Source organism: Molothrus aeneus, chromosome 3 (assembly GCF_037042795.1).
Source record: "Molothrus aeneus isolate 106 chromosome 3, BPBGC_Maene_1.0, whole genome shotgun sequence".
Taxonomy (NCBI): domain Eukaryota; kingdom Metazoa; phylum Chordata; class Aves; order Passeriformes; family Icteridae; genus Molothrus; species Molothrus aeneus.
Genome location: NC_089648.1, coordinates 106908600 through 106936526, shown reverse-complemented (window position 1 = coordinate 106936526; position 27927 = coordinate 106908600). Strand labels below are relative to the sequence as shown.

General features: G+C 36.7%; 1 protein-coding gene across 2 annotated transcripts in view; it reads left to right on the top strand.

Moving 5' to 3' along the window:
- Window positions 1-27927, top strand: part of ATG5 (autophagy related 5) — a 74992-nt gene that overhangs the window by 30389 nt on the left and 16676 nt on the right. Inside the window, exons 6-8 of one of the 2 annotated variants that reach the window (XM_066547550.1) lie at window positions 1270-1364; window positions 16226-16343; window positions 20708-21409. In XM_066547550.1, the coding sequence (XP_066403647.1) occupies window positions 1270-1364; window positions 16226-16343; window positions 20708-20718 (224 nt within the window). In that variant the 3' untranslated portion in view covers window positions 20719-21409. Of the gene's footprint in view, window positions 1-1269; window positions 1365-16225; window positions 16344-20707; window positions 21410-27927 lie in introns of those variants that run through there. The other variant, XM_066547549.1, reaches the window with a different exon arrangement.

Sequence of the window (27927 nt, the reverse complement as noted above, 5' to 3'; positions counted from 1 at the left end):
ACAGCATACCTGGCAGGAGTTTGTTCCCAGTTTCTTGGAAATTCCTGCCTTGTGTTGCATTCAGTCAGGAAAAGCAATGTATTATAAACCCTGCAGTATATACTAACCTGTGCCTTTTAGTGCACTGGCAGGCATCTCTGCTGTATGCTGGAGTGAAGCAAATCTCAAACTCATTTTCTGCAATTGGTTTAAGTGTAATCAGCACTTTTGGAAGCAGGAAGAGCCTTTTTCCTGTGAATACATTTCTGAATTTTACCTTGTTTCACTGAGGCTGAATTTTGTAATGGGTATATTCTGTAAGAGCCCAGCTTCTTGAGACTTGGCTGAACATTGTACCCAGGAGAGAAAATTGGAGACTGTGTGTTCCTTCTGTGGAAACATCCTCTGTATTTGGTGTCTTGGGAGAGTTAGGACCTATAAGGAATTTGATCCCTTGCTCTTCCTTTTCTAAAGCTGCTTTCTTCAGTAAGGCTAGCACCAGCTTTATTCATCTTAGCTCTTTGTATTTCTTTCTGTCACTTCTGGTGCTAGTTATTTGCTTCATTTGAATAATTGATTTGCATGTATAAAAGCCTTTATTACTCTTAAACCTATGTTGTCATTAGTACATTTTAAATGTAATAAACTATTCAGTTCTTGTAGTGTATGAATAGCATGAAATGGTGTGCAGGCTATTTACCTTACTTACTTGGATAATAGCAAAAATGTGTTACAAGCATAAACTTTTATTTTCAGGTTGTGTCATGAATCTGGCAGTACATTTTCTGATCATGTCATGCATTGTTGCAGATTATTTTAAGATCTACATATCCAAATGTAAACCACTTAAGAAGTATTTCTCTTGCTTTTGTTTCTTTGTGCTTTACACCCATTGTTCACTTATAGCTAAGAACAATTAGATATTTTTAGCAGACTGAAAGTATGAACCAGTAACATCAGGGAGTGGAGAAACAGGCACTGTTAATTGAGGTAATGAAATCCATAATTTATAGCCCAGTATTTCCTCAAGAATGGGAGATAAGATATGAGTTAAAGTTGCTTTCTCTTTCAGTTCAATAAATCACCACATCACTGTTTTCACAGGAGAATGCACATGACCTACCTTTGGCTTCAGGCTAAATAGGAAAGAGAAATGTGGGGAAAATTAATTCACACAGGTTAAACTTCTGTAAGAAAAGCTTGCATGATGTTCCAGTTGTGTCTCATTTACCTCTTTAGGCTGAAAAAAAAAGTTACTGATATTGACAAAGTCTAATTTTACCTTCACAGATAAATTTGAGCAGTTTTGGGCAATAAATCGAAAACTCATGGAGTATCCTCCAGAAGATAATGGATTTCGATACATCCCATTTAGAATTTATCAGGTAGGAGACAATAAAATCAAACTCTTCTACTGAGGTGTCATATATTGTAATCTGTTTTCAGAATTATGTTTCCTTTTCTAGCATTATGGCAAAACTTTGCATGCTCATTTTTGCTGGACCCCTGAGTTATATGGATTAGCAGACAAAACAGACTGTACTTATTCTAATAGGTAATTAACATTTATTGTGTTGCAAGTGTGTAATACTTTAGAATGTGCTACAGCTGGTATAGGTAATGTTTGTCTGTTCTTTTTTAAAAAGCAGTTCAACAACCTAATTCTGTTTTTAAAATAGCTACTAACTCTGAAGAATGCTTTAGATGCAAAATGCCCTGTGAAAGTTCTAAGCCAAACACTTTAGAAGCAACACTTCTCCCTCAACCACTGTATGGGCTTTTTTTCTTGTAGGCTTTTTAAGGTGGAAGTAATGGCATAGGTCTTGCATCTAGTTCTTACTTTTGTCTTCTACTTGTATACTTACATCCCAAAACTAGCTTTGAATGTGGTTTTTTTTTTCCTGTTTTAATACACCAGAACTTTATTTTTCTCAGCATTTTGTTTGGAGACATATTCTTTGGAATCCTTACATTTTTTTCTTATCCTAAGGACACCCCCTTAGTTTTTATAGCATTAAGGTCACAATGAAGTTTGGAATTATGTATGGTTAAAACTCATACCAGAATTCTTGTAGCCTCTCTGTAAATTAAACAGTTGTGCTCTGTTGGAATGTTTCAATCTATTTATATTTAATTTTGCACCAATAGCTATGAAAAGAAGGTCCTTTATTCATAGTACTGAATATTCTGATATTACTCTGTAACAGGTTATAATGACCATAGAAGCCTATACAGTCTTGCAGTGGGACTGGAGTAGCTTTTAATGTTAGATATAAGACATTTACTGTCATAATGAAACCTCAGATTGAGAACGGAAGTCAGTTATTTTGACAGAGATCACAACAGATGGCAAGGTTTGTATAAGAATTTAAAAGTATGTATCAGGAAAAGTGGTACTCACAGCATTTGTTTGGTTGGTGACTAAGTTATTTGCTTGTTCTCTGATAGGTGTGAGGCTTTGTCTTTTCATAGAAATCACGTAAATAGGTTTGCAAAAAAGAGGTTTTGCTCTCTGAATAGGTTGCAGATCTTTAGGGCATGAGGGAAGGTTTTTATGATACTACATGATTTCAAACTAATAAAGCTTTTTTAAAATAATTAAATCAATAACATCTATCACTTGAAACAGTTGTACTTATCTTGATTCCCATTACCTTTTCGATTGGAAACCCTTACTTGCTATGGTTGAAACCCAAAATATCTAACTAGGAATCGAAGACCAAACATAAATAAAGATGATGCTGACATAACCTTTGAAAAGGTTGGTATATATTATTTTCAGTAATGCTGCTCTTACCATTTCTAAATATTTCCATTTTTTTTTAAATGTGGGTGCAGATGTCTCTAGCTTTTTTATTTGGTTTGTTAGTGTGTGTACTGCTCTATGTGTTTAAAGGAATTTTCAGAAAGCCTTAGAAAGGGTGAGATTATAATTTAATTCCAAACAAGGAGTTAGTGACAAACTTGCATATGGAAAAATAACTGATTCCAAAGTGTTCTTCAGATGTATTTAACCCCTACCCTGAATGCATTTAATTTCCATTAGTGCTGGTAGGAGACCTCTTGGTATTCTAATTGGTTGCTTATATATCTCTACATAAACACCTGATTTAACCTGAGTTTATGTTGCAGTGGATATTTATTCCCTGTGTCTTCCCACAGTGTTCTTGTAGGTACTTAAGGATACACAAGTGGATGGCAGGAAATAATGAGGCATTGCCTTCAATGGGAAGAGTTCCCCCTTGTATTCTCCGTACTTTCTATTATGCCAAGTTATTAGAAGGAAATTCTGTGAAGGGAACTTCCTTCTTTTTGGCAGTAGGAGGGAGATGAATTTGTTTTCCTTCAAAAAATTGTACTAGATTATGATACCAAGTAAGAAAAACCAGTCTTAGCTGCAATTAATTGTAAATTGGCAAAGTTGCTGCAGAAAAAATGCTTTCAATAAAGTGATTTGATAGATCTTTTTCGCTGAAGAATTCATTATTTTAAAAACTCAAAAACTCTTTCAGTTGTAAAGTTTGTCTACTAAAATACATTTCTAAAGAATAATATGAATCATACCTCGTGTGGTGACCAAATCCGATGAGGTGTGTGGGAGAAAGAAATGGCAAAAATATGAACATCATACTTGGGTAAGTCAGAACTAAACTAACCACAGGTAATTTTAAAAACCCTTGTCCAGCATCTCTTCTTTTAAGTATAGCAGCTAAGATTGGACCAGAATCCTGGAATCTACAGTAGATAATGTAAAAAAAAGTTGAGAATCACTAAGGATCAACTCATTTGCAATTTTAAAAGTTAGTGAAGGTATCGTGGCGATTTTATTGCCAGCTGCTGTCGTATTCTGTTAGCTGTGTTGTATGGAACTTGAACCAGATAAACTTTGACATAGGTGGAAACTTCTTCTACCAGAGACAGTTTAAAAATAGTATTATATTTTTGTGATGCTTTTCATTCGATGTGTCAAAAAAGAAGTTCCTCACTTCATCTCTTCAGAGGTGTAAGCTGCTTTGTCTTCAACTGACAGGTGCACAAAAGCTTTTTTGCCTTTTTATCTCATAGTACTGTAGAATTGAGTGCTTTTTGCACTTGTTCTTTAATGGCAAGAAAGAAAATAATAGTAATGTTTTGAGTATATTTTGAAACCAAGGTGTCAAGCTTTTTGTATCCAGTACTAGAGCTAGTTTGGCTTGTGGAATTTCCCCCTGTGTTTATAAGAACAGCTGATGTTTCACAGTCTAATTGAACAAACTGGCTGATAGATGGCAGGAAGTTTTCATCAGTCTTTGGCTCCAGGCACTGTGACAGGCCATATTAGTCAGGAGAGGAGTCTCTACATGCTCATAGAGACTGTTCTGATAAACTGCTGCCTGCTGTGGGAGCATTCTGAGTCCCAGCTGTTGTGCACTTAATTTGTACTCATTCCCCATTTTTGTTTCTTGCTCTCTTCCCATGTCATTTTTGTTTCTTGCTCTCTTCCATGAGCATGATGTCACCCACCTCATCATGCTCTGGAGTCTGCCCTCTGAGTGTATGGGATTTACAGCTGTACAGTGTATTTCATTCTTGAGATTAAAATTGCAAAAGTATTGGAAGGAAAGTGGATGAAGCTGTCTTCATGCCAAGTTTTCCTGAGTTTTTTTAGAGTCTCAATTGCTTGAGGCAGGCTGGCTGTTCTGTGTTTGCCATCCCAAGAAGGGATGATCTGTGTTTGTGTTTTCCTTTATTTGGCACTGAATGAGCATTTGCTTTGCTTCCATTTTCTAAGAGTTTTGAATAGCTTAATAATTTTATTGTTTATAATTATGTAGTAGGCCTTAACTTTGAACAGGTTTTCCTATCATAAGTCCCTTAAGATGTTGAGATTAAGCTGTACAGTCACAAATTGTGAGGATGTTTCTCTTCCTTTGTAACATGAGCGAAATTCTCCATACTTAATAATATATAACTTAAATTCAGCACTTTGCTCTTTATGTCAAGGCTGCAGTATTGAGATGTCTGAATCAACATAAATGTTTACCATGACCTGTCCTCTAAAAGTGGGAGTGGGAAATAAAATAATTTAAGACATTATTAATATCTGTCTCAATAAGTGAATCAGAAGCTCAAGCATGGCCATTTCCAAGCAATTGAAGACTGTTTCATCCATATTTCCACATTAATTGGCAGAGCTCAGATAAGCAGTTGCAAAACCCATTGCAAGTATGCAAATCAACAGCACAATTCAGCCCATATTATGACAACTATTAAAAAAAAAAAATCAAAAGAGGTTGTTTGGAAAGATACTGGGGTCTACCTGTAGAGTTTTCAAGTAATAATAAATCTACCTTTTTATTCTAGTAGATTATTAATTTTTTTGTTGTTGTTGTTGTTGAAAAGTCTCCATTGCATTTCAAGTCTGAATTTCTCTGACTTCAGTTTCTAGATTCTGTTTTGCCTTACCCCACTTTAAAGTCATGTGACTTTCTGATCTCCCATGTTCACTTATGGATTGGTATCAGGAGCTTTCTTTGATAAGCTGAAACAATTCAGCTTTTTAAGCCTCTTGTCATGAGACTTTCTTATCAGTACTGAAGTTGGTTTTTAGTCATCTTTTCAAATGCTGGTTGATAGCTTGATAATCCTCAAGATTAGTATTGAGGTTAGGGAGATATAAAGGGCAAAAGTAAAGTTAATTTTTATAGGATATTAAACAAAAAATGCTTCAAGCATTGGTGGAAGACAGGTGAAGTTAGCTGCTACTTGAAACTTCAGCTCTGAAAAATGTTATGAAAGAAGTTACAATGCAATACCTCGTCAAGGAAAAGAACTAGAAAATATGCTGTCGACCTGAAGAGGGCAACACAACACAGCAAGTTTCAGCATTTTCTTGGCTAGTGTAGAATGCTCTTGAACAGACCTGTGTGCAGTATCTTCATTTTTTCTTATTTATTGAAAATGACGCTTTCATAAAAGACCTGCTAAAAATAGACAATTTGTTTCTTAAAAACTTCCTTTTACAAGGAAGAAGTTTGAGTGAATAGGAAGATCATGTGAAAGAGTGATTTGTGTAACAGCTGGGCTCAGCTGAATTTCTGTGCTGAAGAGAAACAAATGGACTCTGAGTTTTTCTAATAACTGATGGTTTGGCACTAAAGAAACAGTAGCACACTTTCACCAGTTTTAAATTACTTCAAAATCAAAGCTTCATGAATAAGAAATTTTTCAAGCTTTGTTAGGTAAATATTTTTCCTTGTGCCTCATGACTGGGGGAGGTGGGGGGGAAGAGAAAGAAACACTTCCATTGAGTATTGCACAGGGGCAGTGTGATCCTTAAATACTCATTTTCTGAACTGGGATGTTTTGTTCTGTGCTGAAAGTAATAGCAATTTGACTAGTTCTCACCTTGAGTTGAAGGTCACTGTCACCACAGTTCCACCAGAGGTTCCGTAATTGCATAAGCTTTTCTTATGCATCACAGCACACACTGAAATGAGCTGGCTCAAACCAGTGCTGCTAAAGATGACTTTTTAACATATTCTCTGTGAAGGAGTGCTCATGCAGCTCTCTTGAAAGACTTCAGGAACCCATGTGCAAGTTCAGCCTTGTGCCTTTAAGATTCTTGGTACAGCATGGGAGCTGTCAATCAGAGTTTCAAAGAAAAATTCTGAGATGATAAACCGTATCTGTTGTCAAAACGTGACTAAAGTTTCCTTAAATATGCCCAGGTTGTCTGTAAAACTGTCAATCTGCCTAGTTCAAAGCTGTTGGGAAAGTTGCACAGGGCTCAGGGAAGGAGATGCAGAGGAGATGGAGCTGTAAAGCCTCCATTTGGGTTGATTCTCGGCTGTGGTCGACCTGTTACCAAGCTGCAGGGTTTTAAACTAGTTCAGGCCTGTCACTAGGAGCCACAGTAATTCTTCTGGGTTGAACGTAGATGTAGCTTGCATACAATGAATAAAGTAGTTCTGCTTGTATGAGAAACAGTTTGTTGAGGTTCTGAGTTAGGTTATATCTAGTTAAAAAAAAATAGGGATATACTGGATTCTGCATATTGGGGGTAAAATGGGTAGTATTTTTTTTTAAAACTCCTTTTTTTATCTTCCAATACTTAAGTTATTTGTAAATCCCAGAAGAATCTAAGTATATGAAAAACCAGTAGAATCCTACTAGTTACTAAATAAAGTCAAAGTACTTCTTGAATTACAATGGAATAATGGACACTTTGTGTGGGGGGGAAAAAAAGTCCATTGGCAATTTGAAAATACCTTGATCTTACCTCTTATGCACCCCCCCCCAATTACATATTGGTACTAACTTTTTAACAAATTGGTATTGTATAAAACTCTTCAATTGTTGTCTTTTCTTTGAATTGTCTTACGATACTGGGGTTGAGTGCAAATAAGTTTGGGTTCGTGCTACAAGTTTGAATTTAAACCATGAGGTTTGAATCCTTGTGGCTCCCTTAACTGTTTCATTAAGGTGGTAACCTTGTAGATGTATATATCATCCTAAATTTGTTAAGAAAGTTAGTGTATGTATGCAATTTTTTAGAAATTGCACTTTTAACCTCAGCCTTGAATCTTTATTCTTAAGAATATCAATACATTGAGAGGCTGTGATGAAGACAATGAATGAAGCATTAATTCAGTTGAGTTGGGTCTGTGCACAGTTACTCACAGATCTTATAATTTGATTGCATTGTTCTTTAGTATAATGCTGCCTTTCCTCTGATCATTAAACCTGATCACTTTACTTTTCCATTTCACTTGCTGTAGTCAACACAAAGTGATTTGCCACTTTTATCACATACTGTGTAATGTGGGCAAGTTCTTATGTTGTGGCAAAAGGGACTTTGCTTATCTGAAGCTTACCTGAGCTGTATTCCCTAGAGATTGGCTCTTGTGCTCTGATGTAGTAGCAAAAAAAAAAAAAAAAAAAAAAAAAAAAAAAAAAAAAAATTGGTGAGCTGCTTTCCTCAGAAAAAGGGAAAAAGCTGATACATAATTTTTTCTTCAGAGAAATGAGGAATGTCATTTTCAAGGGTTATTTCTGTGGCTGTGCAGCATAAGCAGTGCCTACAGAATTAAGCCTAGCTATCTTACGATGCTGATGCAAAACTCTGCAGAGATGAAAGCCACAGACAGTACCTGTTTTGACTTATCAATATCAGCATTTCATCTTTACTTATTTTAAAATAAAATAGGTGACTAAAGTAGGTTAACTTTTGCACAGAATTGAGGATTAGAAAATATAGAAAGTGTTCTGTTTTTGGAAAGTACCAAGACTTCTATTTGCATTTTTCAGAAGACTAAAAGCAAATTCTCTACAGGTAAATGTGGAATGGAACAGACCTCTGAGGAAATGGGATATGATACCACACTCTAGAAATACAATATGAATTAGCAAACAATTTTTTTTAATTTCGCTGTGCTTGATTATAGGAGCTCCTTTCGGTTAATCATTAGTGTAGAAAACTACAGTAAATGATTGGATTTAATGGTTTGAAGTAGCTTGAAAGAGATTTATGAAGTATTGTTTTTTTCACTGCTCTTAAGCAAGCAATGTAGTGTTTGTTTTTGTGGATGTAAATCCATTTCTAAAGTTGTTTGCTTGATAGGTAGTCAGTATTCAATTGCTCAATTTCTAAGTGAGGCTTAGGTCTGCATGTGCACATAAAACACTGCAGCTGTGAAGAGCACTATTGATTTGTTGTCCCTGACTCTTCAGATATCTTGATATTTTACCAGTTACAAATACAAATTGTTTCCTGGGAAGGAAATGTATTACTTTGAGGCCATGCTTTTATTGTAGGTGTGTTTGCCTTCTCAGGGCTCAACAAAACTGCCTCTTGAAGCTGTTTTTTGTATTTAGTCTCTGCTGTTTCTGCCTGTGTGACAGTTGCCTGCTGTCGGCTCTGTGTGTCTCAAGTGTTGACTTTCTTCTGCTTCTAGGATCTGTCCAATTCACCTGACATTAAAAATATGCAAATCCACTTGTTCAGAGAATACAGTGCTATTTTCCCTGCACAAGAAAATTTGATCGATAATTTGAAAGACCAGGCAACAGCCAGAATGTGATTCAGCCATGCTTGTTAGGTATTTTGAGTGGTACTTCTGCAACTTTTTGTGTGGAATTGGAACTTTTGGCAATACATACTCTTGTTAAAAATGACCCACAAATGACTCCCTGTCATAGGTCCCTTATAGCAGTGGGACTTATGACAAAGAAAGTAAATTATATCCCAGGCTGCTGCAGGATGAGAGTTGTCAGCAACTTGAGGGAAATGATCCCTCCAGTTCACTCAACACTGGTGAGACAGCACCTGGAGTCTGGTTTTGGGCAGTTCAAGAGCCACATGGAGCTATGGGATGAGAGTACCATAAAGGACCACTGAGATGATTGAGGAACTAGTGAATCTAACATCAGAGGTGAAAAAAGGCTGTGGGAGCTACGACTGTTCAGTCTAGAGAAGAAGAATTTTGGGGGTGAGGAGATCTCCTCAGTGTGTATAAAAATCTGTCTGAACAGCAGAAAGTATTTTGAGTGCAAAATCAGTGTAAACAACGTGATGCATCTTCATAAACAGTTACAGAAACTTAAGCAATGTCTTCAATTCTGAAGTGTCACAATGCACTCAGAACATTTTATTTTTAATCAGTTTTTTAAGGGATGCTTTCTAACTACACATATCTCTTTCAGATAACTAGAACATGTGGTAGGACATTAACTTTCAAATGTTTTATATGGTTCTAATTACTCATTTTGTTGCTATTATGTAAAGTTTTTTTCTGAAAGATTGTAAGGAAGCATTCTCTGCCAGTTTAAATAATATGGAGAAGGGTGATATTTTAAATGGTTCTTTAATCTTTTTAAGGATGAGCAAGTAATTGCCCTCAACAATGTAAGGGAGAATTAACTGAAATAGTTGCCATATTTCTCTGTAGGTTTATAATGCTAAACTATTGTTAGTTGTGTACAAAGTTAGTACAGAACTGCAATTGCTTCATAAGTATGCTCTGTTTAATGAAAGGCATCAAGGAAGACACAAGTTGTTGTCCATGAATAATTAGGAGAATGGTCCTTAACCATTCATGATCAAAAATGGTTCAATATTATTGTCTAGACATAACTGTAATAAGCTCTACTACATAAAATTTTAACCTTATTCCAGATGTGTTTATAATGCTAGTTGTGGCTTTAATTTGACTACAGTTTTGGCTAAGATACTAGATAATTTTAGCATTATTACTTGCATCAATTCTTGACATAATACTTGCCACATGTTATGGAGGCCGTTGTTAAGGTCTGTTAAAGCTTCCACCAAGAAAACACATCATGTAATTCATCTTGCTTTTAAACCAGTGATCATTTATGTTCAACACCAACTAAATGTTTCTCAGTTTGTGCAATACTGTTAGGAGTGCTTTCAAGAATTACAGAATTTTCACTTGACTTGATGTTGTGATTCCTTGACACATGTGATTGATACCATGATTACCTCCCCATCTAAGGAGTTTACAGAAGTGTCATTATAGAGGTACACATTTAGCATGACCATATTAAAGCATATGTGCATGCATTCATGGAATCATCTTCAGCTTCAATCTAGTGATAATTTAGGTGAGTGGAGTTAATGTAATTAAATGTATGAAGTGTAACCTGTTCATTGAATCTTTTTTGTTGTTGTTGTTTCAGGCCTCTTAAGAATAGCAGGGAGTGTAAAATTCCTGTCCATCATAATTAGGACTTTCCATTCAATGAGGAAACCAGAGTCCTTTTTACAACATATAACTGTAGAAGTTCTGATGCAAACTCCAAAATAGGTGAAAGGATTAATTTTTTTCTATAGTTTAAACTCAGGTATATGTGTTGTGATTTTTACAACCACTGAAAATATCTAATTTATTAGAGAGATTTAAAATGTAATATGGGAAAAACAGGTAACTTGATTTAACATATTTGTTGATTTTATAGCTAGTCCTGCAACCCACAGCACATCCTGTCAGTGATTCAGTTTTTGTGGTAATTCTGGGTAGGTGTGTTGAGAATGTCTATTCTTCTTTTTTGTCTTATGGGTTTTGGACATATAAAAGTGTTACTTGCTTCTTTTATTAAAAAAAATTAATTCTGTTTTATATTTAGTTGTACTTTTTTCTCTGAACAATGATGTGATACTGCAGATAAGCAGTTCAAAATTTTGAATGCTAATGAAAGCAGTGCCAACCTTATTCAAAGCACACAATCATAACTAGAACATCTACTTGGTGGACTTTGCAGAGACTAAAGAAATACTAGAAATAGTCTTTTTTTTTGGTATGTTGTTCCAGTCCCATCATCTTAAAGAGTAAGTAAAATAGAAAAATTATCAAAGGTATAGAATAAAGCAGTGGATTGTCTGGGAGAAGCCCTGTATTACTTGGAAGATTTGAAGAGGAGAGGAGCAACGATTACAGGATAAAGACATATCATATGTTCATGTTTTATGCCTCTTGTAATAGAAGCTCAAAAATATTAATGAAAGGTGACAGATTTCAAATAGATAAAACAAGATCATTTCTGTGTGTACTTAAGCTTGTTGAGCTGAAAATCATCTTTATGAAAGAGATGGAAGTTTTTTTTTAAAGGTTTTTAAAAGGAAAGAAACAGAACAATAAAAACCCATCAACTCCCACCCAGAAACATTGTTGTACCATCTCTACAATTAAATACTCAATGAGTCTGGTGTAATATTAAGCAAAAAGAAGTCAAAGGTACCCATCTTGAAATTCCAGCAAAATCCCAGAATTTCAGCACCAGTGGAAGAACAGTATTTCAGATGGGGATTTGCAGTATCTTGCTTTTGGACAGGCATGTTGTTGTGATGGTTCTGTGACTACAGCAACTCATCAGCTTTTCAGTTAGTCACTTTTAAATTGAGCATGGAGATTCTTATTTGAAAACATTTCTACAAAGTAGAAGACATATAAAATGTATGGAAAAAATGTATTTTAACAAATATTTGCATAATTTTATTTTCCTGTTCTTTCTTTTTTATATATAATAACTTGCATTATTGTGCAAACTCTTTTTACTTCTAAAGCTTCTTGGTTGAGTTTAAGTTTAAACAAAATGGTTCTATGAAATTAAGAGAGTTTTTTTTTAATATAAAGTTGTTCATTACAAAGCAGAACAGACTGAATTTGACAAGTTACTGAAAATATAATGGAATATATAGGGAGGTCTCAGCTTTTATTGTTTTAGGTTGCCAGCTTATATACATTTGGGAATTGTAAGAACTTCTTTTTTACTTTGTGGGTTCAGTGTGTATGGTAACTTTTATTTGTTTGAATATTGAGGAGCAGCTGAGTGTTTAGGCAGAAAATCCAAATCCCTTCCTCTTGATGAAAATAGTGGTAACTGCGATTTTTCCAGATTAAAACCCAGTGGTTTGTGAGTTATGTTTTTCATTTTAAGATGCATCCTGTGTAAAGTATCTGACTAATTAAATTGTGGATTTCATGCAGTGTTTGATGTTGTGTTGACTCTGAAAAGGACCAGGCAAGCTGACAACTTTTTTTTTTTTGCCAGGATGATAGGGAAGAAAGAGTTACATTTGTTAGCATAGCATGTGACTGTATAGATTGTCTGTGATCTGTGAGGCTTTGCACTGCATTAGAGGGCCTCTTAAAACTTGCCCTCACCTATAACTCTTCTCAATGCCAGTATTCCTGAATAGGTAACTTTAATCTTTCTCACTGTGGTGTAATTTGTTATGACCCTCACTCTCCTATCATTGTCAGAGCTTAAACTTGCTTTTAAAAAGAGTAAAATCTTCATTTGTTCTGCAAATCATGAGATTTATGATGCTATGTACTAATAGAGAAGAATCAGAAATTGCAGTTGCAGTTATGTCAAGCTTTCTAGAAAGTATATGAATTCAGAGATGAAGATTTGCTTTCATATAAATTCAATAATTTGATAGTAAATTGTGGATATGATCAGTACAAAATGCCCTGAAATTTTTAGGCTTAGTGATTGTCTTCCTATGTTCATATACCTGAAGGCATTTTCTCTGCAGAGGTTGGCAATTGCTGATTGACTTCCACCTGTTGTATCCTGCAAATGCATCCAGAATCTTGAACAGCTCACAACTACATGGAGGCTACACTGTAAAATAAAATAATTTTAACAATTCCAATTTTCTTTTGAAGGTATGATCATTTTAGCTGGCAAAATGATAGATATTGTATGAATATTTGCTTTAGATCTGGTGTAGATTATTTAAAATCATTATCAGTTATGCAGTGATATCTTTATGGGTCAGATTAGATTTCCTCATGATTGATTAAGCAAATATTGTACAAAACACAACATTATAAAAGCAGCTATTCATGGTGGCTGTTCCTCACGTCTTGTTGTAGTAAATGGAGTCATAGAATAGTTTGGAATAGAGTTGGAAGGGGCCTTTCAGAGGCCATTGAGTCTGACCCACCTGCCATGGGCAGGGCCATCTTGCACTAAACCATTTTGCTCAAAGCTCCATCCAGGCCAGGACTTGCAGGGATGGCAGTACAGGAGTAGAAAGTTGTAGTCAAGCTGGGCTTATATTGCTACATATGAGAAAGGGTGATGGCAAGGTTTTTCTAAAACTGTGCTCCTGTATGACTAAGACACTTGGAAAAGTTATCGTCTAAATCTTGTGGAATGTAGGATGGGACTTTTCCTTTGATTCTTTTAATGCATAAAGCATCTGCTGCTTGTGAGGGAAGAAGTGTATAAGCATCTTGGGGTAATACTCTGCCTGTAGGATTAGATTTGTGAACCACAGTCTTTGTATAAACAACAGGCAGCTACTTTTATCATTTTAACATTGATGAACACCAGTGATTTTTATTTACTTAACCACATCTGTGTTGCTTAACACTTAAAATGCAAAACTGAATTCATTTTCTATAATGTTTCATGATAGCAGCTAAGGATATTGTTTTCAGCAGTCAGCAACTATGTGGGAGACTTGAGAAAATAAAATTTTGGCTTTTCCCTCTTGGCATTAAATTATTATAGCCAGGGGAAAAATTGTCCGTAATTTATTAATAAATAGACTACATACTTCTGTTCATTTCCACTTCTGCTACTTCAGGAGTTAAGCACTTGGAAGTTATGACTGGACTTCTGTGAATATCCAATTATTTTTAAAAACTAAACCTGGTACAAAATTGCTTTGACTAGAACAATGTTTTAGAGGGATTGGGGTTTTTTCCTTTTTTTTTTTTTGTTATGTTTTGCATGTATATTTGTTCAGCATAATGTGCCAGAGTTCACTTTTCAAGTGTGGCTCTGTCTGAGGTGGATGCATCCTGCTGGCTGTGTGCCTCCCAAATTTTTTCAAATGTTCAGATATTTCATTAGCACTGATGATACCCCATAAAGGTACCCTGAGGACATAGGGAAGTGACTAGAGCAGCTAGGAAACGACTTTTGATCAGTCTTCATGAGAAAAACTGGGAAAAGACACTTTTTCCATACTTGAAGACTGTTAGCAAGAAGTAACAAGTAGTTGTGTGTCAACAGTTCTGCACTGTACTGCCCTGGAATTCCTTCTGAGCTAGAGCACCACTCTTAGGCCAAGACTCCCTGCCTGTGAGTGACAGTTGTGTTGTTGTTCTTCATTTCGTGGTTTGAGTGATTGGTTTTTTTGCCCATGAACCCCCACTGAGAAATAACATACCTCTTGATATTGAGTTGTTTCTATTTTTTAATTACCATAGTAGGGTGGGAGACACTTTCTGAAAGGTAGGAAACTAAATTTGAAAGGGTCAAAACAACTTTGCCTGTCTTTGCAATGTCAGGTTCTTGCTGCCCCAGGGCTGCTTTTACAGGTACCCGAAGAAGAGAGCTACCTTAACAGAAACATGGTTCTTAAATAAGTTCTGAAGATCTGCTAGAATTTAATTTGGCCAGGGACATTAAGGGCAACAAGAGGAGCTTCTATAGGAATGTCAGGGATAAAGGAAGACTAGAAAAATTGTAAGCCCTCTCCAGAAGAAATGGGACACCTGTTTACCCGGAATGTGGGGGTATTCAATGTCTTTTTTGCCTCAGTCTTCACCAGCAAATATTCCAGCCAGACTGCCCAAGTCCCAAAAGGGAAAAGGCAGGACTGGAGGAATAAAGAACTGCCCACTCTAGAAGATCAGATCCAAGAACACCTAAGGAATCTGAAGGTGCACAAGTCTGTGGAACTGGGTAAGAGACACCCCCACATACCTTGAGGAGAGTGACCTATGAAGTGGCTAAGCCACCATCCATCATATTTGAGAAGTTGTGGCAGTCCAGTGAAGTTCCTACTGAAATGCAACCCCAGTTTTTAAAAAGGGAAATCAGGAAGACCTGGGGAACTACAGACTAGTCAGTCTAACTTTAGTGCCCAACAAAGATCATGGAGCAAATTGTCCTGGAAACTATGCTAAGGGATATGGGGAATAAGGAGTTCTGCTTGATCTGCCTGGAGAAGAGAATACTCCAAAGAGACCTCCCAGTACCTAAAGGTGGCCCACAAAAGAGCTGGGGAGGGGCATGTGATGATAGGAGAAAGAGAATGGCTTTAAACTGAAAGATGCATAGTTGAAATAATTCTGGATTCCTTTACATATCTGCAGCAGAAGAAGTGGGCCATATATGTTCTTTACATATGACTGATTCCTTAAGTGGATAGAAGATTCTGGGTTGTCTGTCAAAGCACAACACTTTTTTTTGTAAGTTGGTAGTGGTTCTTGCAGCTGAAATAGTTTGAAATTTTTGATATTAAAAAAAAACTGAGTAAAAATCACCTGTTGATCTGTAAGGGTAAAGTATTGCTTTGGCTTGGCAAAATATATAAGGATATGTTGAACTCCTAAATTTGTGCTCACTGCTTGTTGGTTTTTTTTAATTAAGGGTATATTAAAATAGTTTTTATTAAAGTGTGTTGTATTCCCATAACAGAAAATTTGGGGCTTTAAAAAAAAATTAACACTCTTGTACCATGACACTATATCTATGAATTATCTTCACAGTTTTTCTGGAGTGACAGCTTACTTGTAATTGTTAATAAACAACAACTTCCCTGCATTTCATGATATGAATGAAATGCAAGTGTGAGGCAGGGGGAATGTGGAAATACCAGATGTTTCTTCTGGTGCAACCTTTAGTTCTGTCCTATTGTGTACCTGTCTGAAGTGCTAATACTACATATTTGCATGGTCCTTTAATTGTTTGGTTTGATTATTTTTTATTGAAACAGGCAACAACAGAGAGACCTTTTATACAGAAGCTATTTCGACCAATTGCTTCGGGAGGACAGTTGCATACTTTGGGAGACCTGCTAAAAGATGTGTGTCCTAGTGCTGTCACCACTGAAGGTACTGCAGAAATAACTTCTTGTCCAATAAGATAATTCTTTTTCTGTGGATTTATTGGGTTTTTTTGGTATAGATTTTTTTGGGGGTTGTGGTTTTTGTTTTGGTTTTTTTTTCATATGAGTATTTTGGAGGGAGAACTAAAATGTCAGTACCAGGGTTTCAGATTTCATTCATTCCTGGCTCTTTACTGTGCCCTGCATGGTTTCAAGAAGGTAAGATTGAGCCCTTAGTCACTCCTGAAAAGTTATTCTCTAGAAATTTTATTCTGAGATTCCTGTACTCTTTTGCTATTATGATGATCATAGTAAAAATATTCACATGTTATTTTCTGCACTTCTAAAAAAAATATGAAAGTGTCAGCAGATTTTAAGTCACCTTTTATTTTGTATTCCATAAACTTTTTATATGTAAAACTCCAAAACTGATAGAAATTGAAGATGTTTTCAGAATGCTTTTTTCTGTTCTTGAAGTCCAACCTTTTAAAATGTACCAGTAAGACATTTTTACAAGTATATAATAGTTTATGTATGATTATGAATTAGTATTGTGTAAGCAATCAATGTAGTGCATTATTTCATACAATAGCATTTGTTGATCTGCACTTATTCAGGAAATAGGATTTTTTGGATGTAATTTTAGTCTCAAAGCTTACAAGTATTGTAACTGTGATATATGTTTTAGGAGGGATAAGTGTAACAATTATGTACTCTGCAAATTAAGATCAAAGTTACTTAATGCAAAAGGTTTTTAATTTCTTTTTGCTGTTGTCTTACCAGTACCTGTAAATGAGGAACTTAAGAGAAATGTGTGATAAACTAGAGAAGATCTTGGCACAGAATTTACTGGTGTAGTATCAGCATCTTTTAACAGCAAAGCACTGAATTGGAAATCAATATAAAGTTCTGCAATATTTTGTTGTACACAGAAGTTGCTTGATTCAAAATTAAACAGTTGTCACAGATTTCTCCCAGTATCAGGATCTTAGAAATACACTGAAATGTCAAAGTACTTTTTTTACCCTCGTTTAATACTTGTTAACACATGAGAACAGTTTCCAAAAAGAACAGAAGGTAAGAAAAATATGGAGTATTGCTAAGCATGTGTCCATTTTTCATAAAGCTCTTTTAAATTTTGGAGCATTATTTTAAGTAGTGCTTTCCACTAACTGTCCAAAAGATAAAGGGAGATACCAATAGATACATGAGTGTTAGCACCAGCAAGTTTAACCATCTTTAAGTACTTAACTGTCAGTATCATACACACCCTACTGAAAAGGTACAGAGGGAATTTAAAACAATCATTGAGAAGGATGGATGCATTTTAACTTGAAAGGCAGTCGAGCACAAATGAAATGAAAGAAACTCATAAGCAGTTATGGACAAGTGATTCCAGGATTTAAGGGATGACAATTTTTATGTAGATTTGCCAAAGCTGCAGATGGTGAATGTGGTAGTTAACTGCCCTTATTGGAAGTGTGACTGTAATACAGTTCTATCTGAATACCAGTGATAATGCTTCCCATCAGTAGGCCTTCTTTTCAGATGTTGACAAAAGCACCAATCTCGGACAGCAGAACAGAAATGTGTTGTGCTAATTGCTTGCTTTGTTTTTGTTAAAAGCTAAAAAAGCCTACATTTATTCAATCTGGACAAAAAAAAGTTGGAAAAAGAGAAATTGAAGTAGGTACTGTTCTTACACATAAAAGGAGGGATGTGAAATTCAGTGGGTTTTAGAGTGTTGGAATATTCTTGTCTGTTCCTGTATACATCTGCTTGAATTTGGCCCAATTTTTACTGAACAACTTGCAAACTCCAGAGTTTAATAGATCTGGTCCCTCAGATGGGTGTGAGCTCTCCAGAACTCAGCACATTTTCTCCTATAACACAGTTGGTGTTGTAGTGTCATTCAGTTGTTCTGTGTTGTGAGTGTTCTCCCCTTCTGGAGAGCTGGGGAAGCTGTCTGAGCTCAATGCAGAAAACAACGTGGGCTTCTGAGGAGATGTGGGGGTAGACTGATACACAGAGCCAGTGGAGGGGGGGTAAGAGTCTAAGCAAGTAATTTGGAAGAAAATGACAGATCTGGGAATCATTAAATGTGATTGGGAGAGTGACTATAAACAGTGTGGCAGAAAGAAAGAGATCGGGGAAAAAGCCAAAACCTGACATAATAAATGCGAACACCTGGACAGAGTAAGTGGGGTAGGAGATGATAAAAGGATGAGAGAGAAAAAGAAGCATGTTGCTTGTGGAGCATGCACAGAGCTTGTGCAAGGCATCTGTGAAAGAATGGTGAGTAGATATCCTGCTGGCCGGGTGATTCAGAGAAGGGATCTGGAGAAGCAAATTGAATCAGAAGTTTAAAAGAAGGGTAGGTCGTGCTGGCAGAATGACAAGCTGCAGGTGAAGAGGTGGTCAGGTGGAGCTGGGGATTGTCAGATAAAGGACTTGAGGAAAGCTTGTTCAAGGTTTGCTGTACTGCAGACAGGAATACAAAGCAGAAATTTAGGCATGGCAACATGGAAAGAAAAAAAGGAAGAAGCAGAATTAGAACAAAACAGAGGGATGATCAAGAAAGGTTCAGGCATAAAGGAAAGTGACCTGGAAAGATGAATGCCCATGACAGATGTGATCCTTACTGCTAAGGATCATGGACAGGGAAGGACAGTGCTGGTTTAGGCTTGACTGGTAGAGATCATCATACTCTGTTCCCTGATTAGTCAATTTAGCCAATAAGTGAATTTAATTATTCTCTTACTTGACTAAATCCACTCATTCATTATTCAAATGTAATGTGCACTATATTAAGTGTTCATGCTCTAATACAGCTTTGAGCTATTAAAAAGCCAAGTAATTCACCAGACTGTTTAGTGCCATTTTTGAGTTTTGCCTGTAGAAATGTTAGCAGCCATAATGAGGAAGAGCATCACCCTTTTCCACCAAGTAGACTAAACTCCTGAGGCTGCAGAACCACAGCACATCTGTGCTATTGAAGTCTTCATGAAACTCATTCAGTAAAATAATTTTCTCTCTGATGCTGGATCACTGAGAATTTAACAAATTTCCTATGTCAACAGATGTTCCATTAGTTCAAAATACAGAGGAGATACAGGTATAGGAGAATTTAATTTACAAGCATGTTTTGAAAACCTGGGATACCACACCTAAAGGTTTTACTTCTGAAGCAGTTGCATCCATTTGAAGTTGAATATTTGAAGTTTAGAAGGTGTCAGAGCTGTAGACTGGCTGTACAATCATAATTTCCTTACATACTTACCATTCAGCTTATAATCTCTCTGTGCCTCTCATCTCTGTCTTCTGTGAGACTATTGTCTTTGTGCCCAGGCTGGGTGTGTTTTAGTGTCAGGTGTGTGGAGTGAAAAATCACAGTCCTGATTCTTGAAGGGATAAATCAAGAATGAATGTGCTTCAAGAAATATTATAATTTAGGCGGCTCAGTACTGCCTTTGGGAACAGAATTAAATTCTTTTTTCCATGGAGAATTCATTCATATGTAATCACAGGCAAGCTGAGGATTACAAATCCACACATTTTGTAGAGAGGAGCATTCAGAAAAATCCAGTGATCAGCATGAGTGTTCTGCTGAACAGTTTGCTTGCTTGTGCTTGAAATCAATGAGAACTCCGGGCCTTTGAGTGTGCAAACCCTAGACACTTTCTGAGGTAAAGTTTAGGCCTCTTATAACTATTCTTTTGTCCCACCCTCCAAAAAACTTATATTTCTGCCTATAAAATTGCTTTGACTTCAATTTGTGATCTCTAAAATGATGATAATTCAGGAAACTATTGTTAAAATGGTTTCTAAAGGAAAAATAGATTGTAGTCAGACATTAAAAATTGTCCTCTTTGGACTTAGTGTCTTCTAATATATTTCTTATAAACTTGTATATTTTGTCTTAATCTACACTTTATTCTGGTGGAGGCATTAAAATAATATTGTAACAAACCAGAATACATTATCAAAGGTTTATTAGAAAATAATTAAAAACTTTTTCATGTCTGGATTTTCAGACTAGGCAGTTATCCAAGTTTAGATTTACTTAATTTTTCTGAACAGATGAAAATAAAAGTAGTATCTCATCAAAAGTATGCTTAAAGGTGTAATAGATACTGGAGAAGCAAGTTTTTAAAATCTTTTTACTCTTCTTTTCAAAGCCATTTAGATAATTTTCCCATTAACCTCCCTCTATAGTGAATTGATTCTCTGGTGACATTAACTGCATCTTTTCTTCAGTGCAACACAATCAATATGATTTTTTTCTTTCTGTTTTTCTCCATCTGTTGACTTTTTTTCCCCCTTTTCCTCTATGGTTTTCTCTTTTCCAATGACTTTTCATTCAACTGGAAGCTTCACGGTGATTGTGGTGGTCGCTTGTCTGTGGTGACATCCGTAGCTGAGCTTTGTGCCGTGGGAACACAGGGAATATATGGTTTTCAGACTCAGCATTTGTAGCTGTATATTGAGCTGTTCCTGCTGCCAGATTCTTAGGGACCACCACAAGAAGAGGGGAGGGAAGGGTTTCAAGAACCACCCACAGTGTCTATATGCCTTTGCTTTAGGAAGCATGGATATAATTAAGTCTTCCTTTTAACTGTGCTGAGAAAAATGTTTCAATGAAAAAATGTATTTGTATATCTATATATGTGGATTGAATATATGCATTGGTTACCAACTGTTGAGAACACGGTGTAAAGAGCACTGTCAAAAGAACAGGTTGAATAATGACATTAAAAGATTGATAGTGAAAATGGTCTTTGTAAAATGCTGTGTCAATATTATTTTGGATTGTTATAGACTGCGGGTAGCTGTTTAGAATACTGTATTTAAATTAGCTTATGAAACTATTTATTCAAGGCTTTTATTGTTTGTTGAAGTGCTGTAAAAAATCAAAACTTTGAACTGTTATTATCCCAACCCATACTTTTCTGTCTCTCCTCAAACTGGTCCTTTATTCAATTTTATATATACACATAATCATATTTTTAAAAAAATATATATGTGTGTCTGTAAATTTTTTTTCTGCTTAATAAATTCTGTACAGTGCTTATCTTTCTGGGTTGCTAAATAGTTTCATCTGCTTAAGCTGTTAATCAGAGAAAAACTGGTTGATAAAAGACTTTGTTATGGGCATTTTTATACTAAAAGCAAAGAGTGGCTTTTGTTTAGAGTCCATCCTCTAACTCTTCAGATTTCAAGGAGCATCAGGTTTACCTTCTCTTGTCCTCAGTCACTGCAGTGGAGTTGGAGCAGTGGGCACAGTAGTTGGGAACCCATTTGTCAAAATATGTATCAGGCATTTCAAACATTAGTAGTAATGGGCAGAAAGTGTGAAGAAAAACAGTGGAATTAGAACAAGCACTAAGAAGCCAGTGCAGTTCTTAAAACTATTGGCAATTACATTAATTATCTTGACTGTAAAGGATACCCTGTTTTTCTAAAGCAACATGAGAATGCCTGTCTTTGTTAGTAGCAAACATAGAATGATTTGGTTTGGAAGGGATCTTAAAACTCATTTAGTTCCATCTCCTCTAGTTCCATCTCCACTGCCATGGGCAGGGACACCTTCCCCTCTCCCAGGTTGCTCAAGGCCCCATCCAGCCTGGCTTGGAACACTTCCAGGGATGGGGCAGCCACAGCTTCTCTGCACAACCTGTTCCACTGTCTCGCCACCTGCTGAGTAAGGACTTAATTCCTAATATCAAATTTAAACCTGCCCTCTTTCAGTTTAAAGCCATTTCCCTTTTTCCTATCACTTTCTCTCCAGCTCTCTTGTAGGCCTTCTTTAGGTAGTGGAAACATTTAAGAATTCTAAGAGTAATGAAATGTTCAGAGAACCTTCAAGGAAGACGCGCTTATTTTCACTTTGTATTACTGCTCCTGCAGTACTGTGCAGTACTTTCTTCCAGAAGGCTAGGTTAGAATTGATCTAATATAACCCTCTCTAAGTTTGTGTCTTTTGTGTCTAAGTATTTAGACAGCAAGTGTGTTAAATCATCTGTTTTCTCATTAGCTGAATATTTATTCTTTTTACATGGTTCCTATTTAGCTGCTTCATAGGCAGTGGTTGTGGTTATGTGGCAACAGAAACAGTAAGACCAGGTCACTACCTTCCACTGAACATTGATACATTTCATATGTTTCAGGTTTTTTTCTTTATTCTGGTCTTCCTGTGTTGACATAAAGTTTGAGAAGCAGTGAAATCCTTCTTGTCATGTTTAATAAATATTAAAATCAGTATTTTCAAACTAATCCAATAATCACTTCTGCTGTATTGTAGCCTGTTGTAATCTTTCTTTAAGACATGTTATATTTTTGTGTTTAGTTACTGAACTGTATTTTGTCAGTTACACAGCAGTTCATAAATTAAAGTCACCTCAGTCTGAAATTTTACTATGGATAAACCTATATTGTGTATTAATATATTTTTATTTACTGTATTTCCATAATTATTGTTTAATTTAGTTTGTCTAAAACTGCATACAATTGAAATCAAATTTGTGAGTTGTGTAGTAATATGGATGTACTTAGCTTGCTATTCAGGACTACCATTCCTGACTGTCTAGAGTTTTTGGAAATCCTTCCTGGAAGATGGACAATTTCATTTCAGTTTTCAGTCTTTTAAAGTAAAACAGCAAGTTCTGTTTGAATATATTAAACTATATAAATAGAAACTATTAAATAGAAACTATTAAATACAAATATAAACTATTAAATATATATTCTGTTTGAATATAGTAAACTGTGTTTAGTTTTCAGTTGTGATTACCCTCTGTTGGAGGAGCATGTATGTATCTGTTTTATGTTTGCTTCTCCCTAGTTGTTCATACTCCAATCTGAGGCAAGCTGGTCAGTTAGGGTTTTGGGCAGTGTCTCATTATATTTGATCCTGATAGCAGCATCAGGAAAGAGGGGGACTTATTTTTCAGTTCTCTTTTCAACTTGCATTGACCTATCTTATTTTCTGTTCTGTCAATGTCTCTTCTTTTTCCTGTTCATGTTCCTTCATCATCTGTTCCAGTAATAGTTCTTGTTGTCCTTTGTTACTCTTGTAGTATCTGCTTTTGCATCCTCTAAATCTAACTCTCCTTTGACTAAACTCATGGTAATTTATATAACTAATTTTGCAGAGTTTCAGACCTTAGCTGATTTCCTTAAGGGATAGATCTAGTTCTCTGGGGTAGTAATTAGTCAGCAATCACTTCTACTCTGTTAGTTTTTTCTTTCTGTCTTTTTGTCCTGTGGTGTTCTATTATCTAGACTTCAATTTTCTAGAGTTTACTAGCAAATTTCTGTATCACTGGATACAAAAATCTAAAATATTTGGACACCTAGGGACTGTGCCGCTCTATCAGCATTCTTCCTTTTCCCAGTTTCTCTTGCTTTTCATTTGTCCTCCAAGATGACCAATGTCCTGGTTAGTTACTCAAGGAAGTCAGAATAAAGTTGTCCAGTGTTGCCCTTCTCATTCACAGTTTTACACTCTTGAAATTTTACATATATTCTTTCCAGCCAACAGTCCAAAATCCTTCAGCTTTGCTTCTCATAGACTGTGCATCATGTAGTTTTGAATCTAGGCTCATGACAGATGGCTTTTTTATTTTAATATGAAACACCCATTCATGAGTGTTTAGAATCAGGGTTAGGATCAGATTATTCTGATTATTCATGCTGCAGCCTATAAATTCATCGTCTGATCTTTTTTCCTATGCTTGTGGATGCCACTTGCACAGACAAAAGTTGGTTCTTTAATTGGACAGTTGTTGTGTGGTGAATTGCAATTGTCTGCAGTAGTTGCAGTTCCAGAAAATTAGGCAGTCATTTAAATAACTTCAGAGTTATTGCTGGTTGTGGGAAGGTTTGTGGATTATGCAGGAACAGGCTAAGATAGAGCTTGATATTGCTTGTGGTCTCTTAGACTGTGTTGTTGTAGTTTCTATGCAAGTAAGGAAGAGAAGATGTTAAGATCATGCCTGCAACTATAGCATAAGGTCTCACACCTGATATGATAGAACACGTTACTTAGGGGATTCTTTCTCAAACTGGTGAATGACAAAGTTATCTGTCCCTGAAGGAGATAATACCATGGCTACTCTTCCCCTACTGTCTAAAATTCTCAGTTTTACTCACATTAGGTGGATTACACCACCTGCTTACAGCAACAGTTGTTTATGACAGATAATTAAATTAAGTGTTATCTATCTGTTGCTTCAAGGAAGTCATGCTGTGTCTCCCCATGATTTTCTGTATTTAGTGATAGCATTCCTGTTGCCAATTAAAGGGTCTTTGTTTCCAGAAGTAATACCATTTCTGAATGTGTTTATCAAATTGGGAAAAAAAAGTGAATAATTCACAACTATTGGAAAAAAATAGTTTGGTTAGTGCACATTTATGAAGTTCCTGTAAATGAACATCCTAATACTGTAAACAGTTCATTTAGAAATAGTGACTCATCTTATTAGGAGAAAGGGAGGAACACAGTATGATCTTACATAACTACAAAGCAGCAAGAGGAAACAGTGTTGAGTTCAACAGAATGCTTTGAAGAGGCAAAGGGTTAAAATGATAGAAAACAGAGGTCTGGGGGGGAAAGACTTTTCCTCTTCCCCACCAGAAATTTAAGACATTGGGCATAATGCAAAGATAAAAATGGTGTAATGCAAAAGAAAGCAGTTTTCTTGCACTGCTATCATGTCTAAACAATTCTGGATGCAATTTTAATTTGCAAGTGTTGTTGAAGTCTTCATAAAACTTGTTTTGATTTTTGTCTCATGCTTCCTTGAAGGCTCAAATGGTAAACATTTGGACATAATGACGCAAACAGTAGGCTATCAATCATTCCCAGTTTTCACAGCATTGTTGTTCATTCAGAAAAGCTGCATGAACTGACCTCTTTCTAAAGCAGTGTCATTAGTTCTTTCAGAAATAAAACAAGGATCAAAAAGGCTTTCAGGATTTTTCTCTTAAGACTTGCTGTACTGAATGATTTTGGAAAATTAGGGATCAACTGTTTTCAATTAACTCTCAGCTTTTTTCAATGTATAATGTATGAGAGACTACATATTAATTGTTTTTGTTCTCTCTGTTTTTTAAGCATTGACTTCCAGTAAATTAGTTAAACAGAAAATTGAATTTAGATTAGATTTGCCATGTAGACTCCTAATTTTGAATTTTGATACAAATGAGAAATTGTGCAACAGAAGGAGGTAAATTTATGCAGTGTGAATGTCTTTGGATAGACATGAAATATGACTGGGCTTGCTCTGCCTGAGGTCAGAATTAGCTTGACGTGGGGCTTACTGTGGGAATTGGAGCAGCACAGCACTGTCCCATTCCTTGCTGCTCCTGTGGTGAGCAAACTGAGGGAGTCTTTGCTCCCTATGTCTGACTAGTAAGTCTGATTGCATATGCTGTCTCAGACTGGTCTGCTTTTCAATGTTGTGGAGGTAAAGTGTTGAAATACTTTCCCAGGCCACCTAAATTAAAAATATAACAAGCCCTGGGCAGTTCTAGACACTTTATTAGCCACACTTTCATCCCACGTGGCTATGAGAGTGTTGTGAAGGGTTAGTGATCTTGTAGAGAGTGGGTGTACTAGAAGATGGTTAAAAGCTGGCTAGTGGTATGAGTTCAGGCCACTGGCTGCTCTGCTGTGGGAGTCATCCTCTGGCCACAGCTGATCTTCAGACACTGCCTGAGCTATTCCGCCCTCCTCGCGGCCTTGTCTCAGTGGTGCTTTCCGTGTTGGAGGAGGTCATCCTGTACTTCTCCTTTCTGGTGTGACTCATTATTTGTGCCTCTTGTCTTTTCCTAACTAGGCCATCTGCTTGGATTATCCTTCTGCCTCTGACTTGCATCTTACTGCTGACTTCTTGATTTTTGTTGGTTTTTTTTACACCCACAAACACCTACCTGCCCCAGTTGCCTTTTTTTAAGTTGAAGTGGAAACTTTTTTTCTGTGTTCAAGTTGCATACCTTTTGATTTAGTAGTCCTTTTTAATCAAAAGGGGTGGAAGTCCCGAGGTTGGCTTGAAATTATGGAATTAATAGTCATGGCTACACAATTAATTAATATAGATTTAATTTGTCATGACCACATGGAAAGGTGCAGATAATCTGAGAATAATGTGGCAGTTGTGCTTCTTGTTAGCCATCTTCATTTCTAAACAAACTCTTTACATAATCAGAGAGGGCTTCTGTTGTGTGCAGGATGTTCTGGCTCACTTGCTCCTAAAAGGAAACATAGTGGGTATGTGGGGCTGCTGGTGATCTTTCTGCATACAATTTCCTGGGAAACACTGAACATAGCTTGGTTTTCAGGGTTTTTCTAACTTAACCTCAATCGACTCTACAAGGATTATCCATCTGGTAGCTTATGAGTGCTTTCCTCCTTTCCTGTTGGCAAATGGGATGAAATTCAGTAAGTCCAAATGCCAAGATTCTGCACCTAGGACAGAGTAGCGTGGAGCACAGATATTACCTGGGAGAGGAGTGGCTGGAGAGCAGACCTGCAGATAAGGGTCTGGGGGTGCTGGCCAGTGGCAGTCTCAGTGTGAGGCAGCTGTGTGTCCTGGCAGCCAGGAGAGCAGACCACACCCTGGGGTGCATCAAGCACAGCACAGCCAGTAAGAAGAGGTGATTATCCCACTGTATTCAGCATCGGTGCAGTCTCACCTGGAGTGCTGTGTGCACTTCTGGGTCCCACAGTGTAAGGCTGTTAAGGCACTCAAGTGCCTCCAGAGGGGAGCAGCAAAGCTGGTGATGGGGCTGGAAGCATGTCCTGTGAGGAGCAGGTCCTGAGGAAGGGAAGTGGAGAGGGAGGCACTAAGTTCTTCCCCGGGTATCCAGTGATAGGACATGTGGGAATAGCTCAAAGCTGCACTGGGGAGGTTTGGACTGGACCTTGTGAAGCATTTCTTTACCATGAGTGTGGTCAAACAGCAGAACAGCTTTCTAGAGAGGTTGGGAGATGCTCCAAGCCTGTCAGTGTTTAAGAGGCATTTGCACAATGCCCTTAATAATGTGCTCTAACTTTTGGCCAGCCCCAGATTTCTCAGGCAGTGGGTGAGATGATCATTGTAGGTCCCTTCCAGCTGCCACAGTCTGTGCTAGCCTGCTCTTTGGCCCTGTGTCCAGCAACTTTGCTAACATCACAAGAGTAATGTGCTGTTTCTTTGTCACTTAGAAGTGGTTTCTGGGCATGCCCAGGCACGCACATTCAGAATGGTAAACTGTAGGAAGAGGTACAGCAAATAGGGAAATAATCCTGTTTCTCAGACAAGCCTTTGGAAATTTGTTCAGCTTCAGCTAAATTTGTTCTGCCGGCCACCCAATAAGTTTTATTAGTATCAGACTCCAGACTATTCTCTTTAAATTAGTCAAAAGGCCAATGACTTTATTCAGACACAAGAAGAAGTTTTTTAAGTCTGTCATTAACAGTAGTAGTATGAAATGGAGAAAGTAAAATCCTCGACAGAGCAAAAGAACTTCTTCAAAATTTAGCTTATTCGGTTTGAAAATCACAAGCCAGCATTTCTAGAATGCTTTCCAGAAAAGAGGTGAGGTTTTTC